The sequence below is a fragment of the Primulina huaijiensis genome, chromosome 11, assembly GCF_012295235.1.
Source record: "Primulina huaijiensis isolate GDHJ02 chromosome 11, ASM1229523v2, whole genome shotgun sequence".
Classification (NCBI taxonomy): domain Eukaryota; kingdom Viridiplantae; phylum Streptophyta; class Magnoliopsida; order Lamiales; family Gesneriaceae; genus Primulina; species Primulina huaijiensis.
Window position 1 is genome coordinate 15,831,573 of NC_133316.1, and position 7,086 is coordinate 15,838,658.

Genomic DNA, 7,086 nt, shown 5'->3' on the forward strand with positions numbered 1-7,086 from the left:
TTTTTTTTTTTTTTCTCAATTTCAACCAAACATACAGAACGAAGTACAAATTTAAAATTTTGTAACTTTTAATCCATATAAAATCCAAATTCAAAATTATTTTTCTTCCACGTAAACATGATTCAGTGCTAGGGTAAGCAATTGGTTAAAACCGAACTAAACAAACCAAAATTATTTTTCGACCAACCAAACGACGGTTTTTCCATATTTAAATCAAACAAAACGAACCAAATAACCAATGTTTTTTTTTTTAAAATCTAAAAATATTTAATTTTAACAGAAAGACTAAATATTTTATAATTTTATTTAAATTAAAGCATTTTAATTTTTTTATTATACAATATATACTATTTATTGGACGATATAGCAGGTGGATGAAACTTGTAGGTTTTCTCCCTTATCATCAAGTGTGGGTCATACCCAAATTTAAAGCCAAGGTCCAAACGAAATTCATAATTCCACCCAGATAATTTATTTTATTTTTAACAAAAATCTTACCCGGTTTAACTGATTTTTCAAATCCAAAATCCGAATCGAACCGATTTAGCTGTTTTTTCTTAAAAAAATTAACTGATTTTTCAAATCCAAAACCGAAATCGAACCGATTTAACTGTTTTTTTCTTAAAAAATTAACTGATTTTTCAAATCCATAAAAATCTATCATTTGAAAAAATCATTAAAAATCATCAAAAAAATCATCAAAAACTCTGAATTGAATTCACCCCAACCCAATAAAGCAAGAAAATTTCCTTTCAATAACAATGCATGAAAGTTGAAAAAGTAACCACCGCTATAAAAGCAAGCAGAATGGCATTGTACATGATTCAAAATTCTAAAACTAGTCAATGTCACAAACTACTCAAACATCATTTCAAGGATCATCTCCAAGTTCCACCAATCTGTACAAAAATCAAACAATTCTTACTCTTAATCTGAATCTCGTCGTATACCCACCATTCCGTATCAGCAGCATGAACATTTAGCTCCGCACAAACATGAGCACAATGTCAATCCGCAAGTGCATTTCATGCACTGCCATGTACATCTTGTGCAGCTTGGTTTGAGACACTCGGGGCACTTTGGTCGCCATATTGTGAACTTTGGCTGCCAGTTTGGACATTTAGGCCGCCACCAGCAACAATCTGTGCATTTAAGATTTGGACACTGGGGGCATTTGGGACGTCCTACTCTAATTTTACAGCATTTATGAGTCTTTCTGTGCAAACGAAGTGATTGACGAATCTTTTTGAGTCGAACTGCAGTGGTTATGTTCTCCATTTCTTGAATGAATCTGCAAAGATGCCGGATGTAATCTGGATAAAGCTCGAGGTTGCAATGTCCACCTCCCTTAATCCACAAGGGCTCATACGGTTCCTTGGCCATTTTCCATAAACCATTGCCGTGAAGCCAATTTACCACATCATCCTCTGTTCCCTGTAAATTGCGTATACAAGCCAGAGTAGTCAAGGGTGGATCAGAATTTTGAGAAGATCTACACGAGTTATGGTATAAAAATATATGCATCACTAATATCCAGAAATTAGGTTTAAAATGAAGACTACCTCCAGGCCCTCGAGGGATCTGCCTTTGGGCAAAATACCACATGATAAAAACACAACTTTGAGTGGATTAGAGTTTATAAAGTCTGAACAATTGTAATCGTAAATAAAATCAGATTCTTACACTATTAATTTATGATTCTAAGTTTATTCTCCTCGTCGCGTATAGTGAGGTAAAATGAAAATAAGTTAATGGCTTTATAACAAAACAATAGGGTTACAACAGCTAATCAATGTTTGAACATTGGCAGTCACCTCAAGATTTCAACTTATTGTTCAGAGGACATGTCGTGTTCCTACTGAAATTTATTTCTTGATGATTCTCATAGTATTAAGAGCCCATAATGGGTGCACCCACGTCAAACCACATCAAGTCTCAGTCTCTGCACCTACAGATATGCCAAGGCATAGAACTACAGTAATGCGACCACATTGACAATTAAGCAAGTGTAGTGATGGGGCTTAAAGGCTCAAGGCACATTTAAACACAGATGAAACAAAAGAATCATATAATTTAGACCAAATCCAATGCAAGAGTCATTCTTGTAGGATCGATCGCATAAGGCTTTCCAAAACAAGTTATAACTAATGGTAACGGTGCAACTCCGATATTTTAAACCGTACACTAGTCCAAGCACTACATTTCGATTGTTCTCCTAGGAGAGACAATTATTGATTTCCAAAAAGCTCTCTCCCAACAAATGTATTCCTTGCAAAAAAATTGAAAGCGTGACCTTAAGTATTACATCAATGGTAGAATCAAGCGTTTTCCTTTCACCAAAAACTAAATATAGTAGTAATGAAACAACTCAATCTTTTAAATCGTACATCAGCACATGCGTCACAATTCAATTCCTCTCCTACCAAGGGTAATTATTGTTTCCAACAGTTCATACTTTCTTATACACCATAAAGTATTTGTTTCATTTTAAAATAAATATCAGATACTATATAACAATTTTTTCCCATACATCTCAACTGTAAAAGATAATTCCTTGGTTTGAGTTACTACGAGGGGTTGTGTTTTGAGCCTAAGCTCCAAGGCACGTGTACACCTAGCACCTTTAATAAACCTATTGTATTTACCATCCTCGAGAACATAGAAGCAGACAAGAATTCATAGAGACAAAACCAACGTGATGTGGCAGCATGAAACTCCAGTATTTTTATCAAACATAAAATTGGTATCTCATATAGACGAAGGTATAAGTTCATAATATCTAAAGTGTGAATCATGTAATCGTCTATTGGACCTAAAAATTAGTACTCAGATTGCTACTGAAACTGGAAAGTATTCAAAGAACTTCGTTTTTGTAGCATTGTAACTGCTATTTCTTCATTCCATCAAACACATGCATGCCTCAAAAATTCTATTCTAATATTATAAAAAAGACTTGTAGGAGTACCACAGCTCACAAATTTTCTTGGATCATTCTTTCGAGCAAAATAGCAAATTCAAACAAAATCATCTTGATGAAAGTAATAACCATACAACAGGAACTAAAATGCAACAAAATTCCAGTTTCACCGGTGTACCAAAAGCGACACCAAAATACAACCTGCTAAACCTTAAAAGGTGTTAGAAACCGAAGAATGTATTTTGATACCAGATATCATATTTGTAAAGATTGTGTGGCTACAGAACATTTCCTACCATATTTACTGTCATACACCTACATAAATAGTTGATAATTATAATTTTAATTAATAGAGATTGATAATGAGTCATAGACTTTTAGCCCTCTAAGCATTGTCTCATAAATAAAGGCCTTTATGCCCAAACCCCATACATACTATGTTGTTGGCTTGCATTATCGGTTCACTACATATCTATCATTCAAAATTCGACAAAAAGAATATATATTGATGAAGTCATGTGACAAAGGAAACATCCTTTCATGACTTCGTACACATTCACGCGAAAAGTTGAAAGGAAGGAGAAAGATACAAAATTATAATATATTTTTTTTATTGGCAAAATTTGTAGTTTACATAGCAAATGATGACAATTTGGAAACCTGTATATGTTTTCTCTCCTTTTACGCAAACAAAACTGTGCAAGAATTTTTTCCCGCAGGTTTTGCACCTGAGTAGTAACACTCGGAATTTCTTCTTGCAGAGATTCTTAAATACGGTAATTCTACATTCAGAATGCACCGTTAATGAAATATCGGCTCCAATCAACCTCTAAAAAATGTCACATACTTGTATCTTTATGAATACCATATATGGATGAATGTGTCAAGTGCCAACACTAGTATATATCATAAGATTCATTGCCGAAAGTATTAATGAGTGATTGAAAATTCAATTCAAATGCTTGTAAATGGCAGTAGCACTTACATGTATGACGAGAATAGGACACTTCACCTTCCGAATTTTGTTTATATTCTGTATTTAAAGATGAAGTCACCAGCTTAAAAAGACAATAACTAGAACTTTCAGATCTCAAATTCAGAGTTAATTATATTATTAGAACCTATAGAGTACATTATTTTTCTCTCCAAAAGTTAACTCTGCTGACCTTATAAATATCACAGCAGAGTGAGAAATTCACATGACACAGCACACGAAGACCAGAAAGAATGGCACTATGCAGAACAACGCCTCTCAACCTCGGCAATTTAGCTGCTAAGTGCAATGTGGGGCCACTTCCAACAGATTGCCCATATAAAATTAAATCTTCTTGGCTAATCCCGAATTCAGTTTGAAGGCACTCGTATACAGCTTCAATGTCCGCATATGTATCATATTCGCTCGGCTGGAGGCATTCCAGAAAGAAAGATGTTCAACTAGGAATTTTTTTATCGAAATCAAATATCAACCATCACCTAAACATCAGTATATGCACAAATTTTGCTTCAATATGTGTCATGTGTGAGCAAGAACCCATGGATCTTTTTTTTCTTTTTTCATATTTGTACTTAAAAAATGATAAAAGACAAGCTACAATTTGTCATATGAAAAGTTAAAAATAGATTAAGATAATCCTGGTAGCTCGAAGTTTACCTTACCAGTAGAAGCTCCATAACCAGAGTAGTCATACCTGCATAACAGAAACAAAATGGAGTGACATTATAAATTGGCCGAAGAATTAAATTTTCGAAAAACTCATTCCACTTATGCCGTATTAATCACCTCTCTCACCCAAGAGCTCAAGAAATAACAAATATACAAGTCCAAAGCATGATACATACAAATTAATACGAAAATAAGTGGCCTATACACCAAAAACTTCAAGTTCAATATTCTCAATAGCTATGAATAGGACACGACTGTGCAGGATTTAAGTTTCAAAAGTCATAGTATCTGACTAAAAAACTATTAAATGCACATGGGCAATCAAATGAACATGGACAGAGTAGCATGAAAGTATAGATAAATGTCACTGCCAACTCAACCCCTCCCCCCCCAAGAGAAAGCAAAAAATAGTGTAAAATCTTTCTAACATTTAATGAGTGAGTCACCACAGACATATCCAAAACCAATAGCTTTCAAACAATCTGAAAAGGAAATTATATGGTTGGAAAATGACTGGCAACAATATAAAATTATTACTCTCTGAGACTCTATATAGTTGTAAAAATGAAATATCCATTGAACAATCTTCATATTCTTGAAGTTACTGAAATTTAAAAAATGCAACATGCTTAGGATGGATTGCCACTGTTTTGAATACAATCAATATACCAGATCACAGATCTGAGCCTATAACATAAGAACAAGAAACATAGAATCTCGACTCCAAAAGAACATGGAAATTTTGAAACCTTTTCACCCGAAAGAAACAAGGGAACCTTAAGAATGCATGACTCTGAAGTAGAGGAACCTTTACCAACTCATGAAGATTTTATGTATCCACTTCTATAGTGTCGGGGATTTACACTGCCCAGAATAGAGCATTTTGTACATCAAAAATTTTCACATCATCGGAAAACAAGATTGATCCAGATTACTCTGGAATCATCTTAAACAAACTAGAAATCATATCAAAAAACCGAATAAAGGAAAAAGGAACAACCCTATAGGCTGTATATTAAAAAAAACAGCCTTTATAAATAAATTTAAACTACCTATCCGGAAACCTACGAATCGGTAAGAAACCCACGTATTTTTGCAAGTAAAACAAACAAAAAAAAAAGACACTTGGGTCCAAAGATCTCTAATTTTTCCACTATGCAGGAACCCAGAAAACAAAAAAGAAGGGGAAAAAAAGAGAGAATGACAGACCCGATTAGATTAACTCTAAGATTAGCTTTAAGCTGAACAAATAAGTCATAGAGCTGGCCAAGATCAGCAGCATTTCCATGAGAGTACAGAACCGTAAGCCTAGCGTAAGGATTCCTCAAATAGAAAGCTACAATCTTGTTACCCCTTTTCGTCTGAATACACAACACATCGAGCGAAGAATCATCAATGGCTATAGGCAAACACGAAGCTGTCGACACAGCCACCAGTTTTCCGCCGTCCCTTTTCTTGACCTGGTAAGTGGGTGGCGTTGGTGGAAAGAACGCAAATTTCGAAGCCATCTGAGAAACTAAGCACCCCATTTTCAACAAAAGAGAGAAAAAAAACAGCCGCAAAATCACTCCTCCTCTTGTAAGAATAAGAATATCGGTGACAGCCACCAGAAATCGAGTTGATGACAGGAATGTGTAAAGATTATAATCATGAATGCATGCGTGTGTGCTTGGCGAGTTAAATGGAGGAATGTGGGTTGGTTAAGGGAGGATGAACGAGGTGGGGCAGTGGGCGTCGTGCTTTTCTTTGTTTGTGGATGGGTATTGGGGGGTGGTGTGTGAGAGAGAGAGAGAGGATTGTGTGTGTTGGGGCTAAATCTGTGTAAGAGATGTGATCATCGAATCGTATGACTGTCTGGTTTTATGGTGTTGCGTGTTTTCGTGTAGTGTGGCTGAGCAGAGATGTGGGGAGTGCACGGACGCACTCAGAAACAAGAAATTTGAAAAAATTATATACTTTTTTTTATAAAGACATTTTTTTCTAAAATTATCATAAAGTAGGAATCTTGTATTTATGATTCCACCATTTAAAAAAATTAGGAAAGAGATTAAACTAAAACTTCAAAATTATAACATATATGTGTCACTAAAGTGTTCATCTTCGAATTAGAGGTGTCAAAATCCGACACGATCCACCAACTCGACACGGTTCAACCCGGAAAAAATCAGGTTTGGGTTTGGGGTTTTCGGGTTCGGGTCAGATCGGGTTGGGTTGGGTTGGGTTCGGATCAAACCGGATTGACCCGAAAACTTTAATTTTTTTAAAAAAAATATAATTAATAAATACTGCCTACATTTTTATATATTGCATGTCTGAAAAAATATTTATTTTATATTTATATTATAAATTTTCATAATTTAATATTTATTTTGAACATTTTTTATTTTTTAAACAATTGTTTATTTGATTTAGTACATATAATTTATTTTTCTACAATTAGACTTTTAAATTTAAATCACATATATGAGGGAGATTTTATTATTATGTGTTTAAATTAAAATATTGG

At 34.3% G+C, this 7,086-nt stretch overlaps 1 protein-coding gene across 1 annotated transcript; it reads right to left on the reverse strand.

Moving 5' to 3' along the window:
* Nucleotides 1–846: 846 nt before the first annotated feature.
* On the reverse strand, nucleotides 847–6,439 carry LOC140988181 (uncharacterized). Its single transcript, XM_073457156.1, has 5 exons — nucleotides 5,790–6,439; nucleotides 4,569–4,605; nucleotides 4,084–4,320; nucleotides 3,903–3,950; nucleotides 847–1,434 (listed from the first exon to the last, which is right to left on the reverse strand). Exons 1-5 carry the CDS (start codon nucleotides 6,107–6,109, stop codon nucleotides 964–966), a joined length of 1,113 nt encoding a protein of 370 aa, XP_073313257.1. The 5' UTR covers nucleotides 6,110–6,439; the 3' UTR covers nucleotides 847–963.
* Between the last annotated feature and the right edge of the window lie 647 nt (nucleotides 6,440–7,086).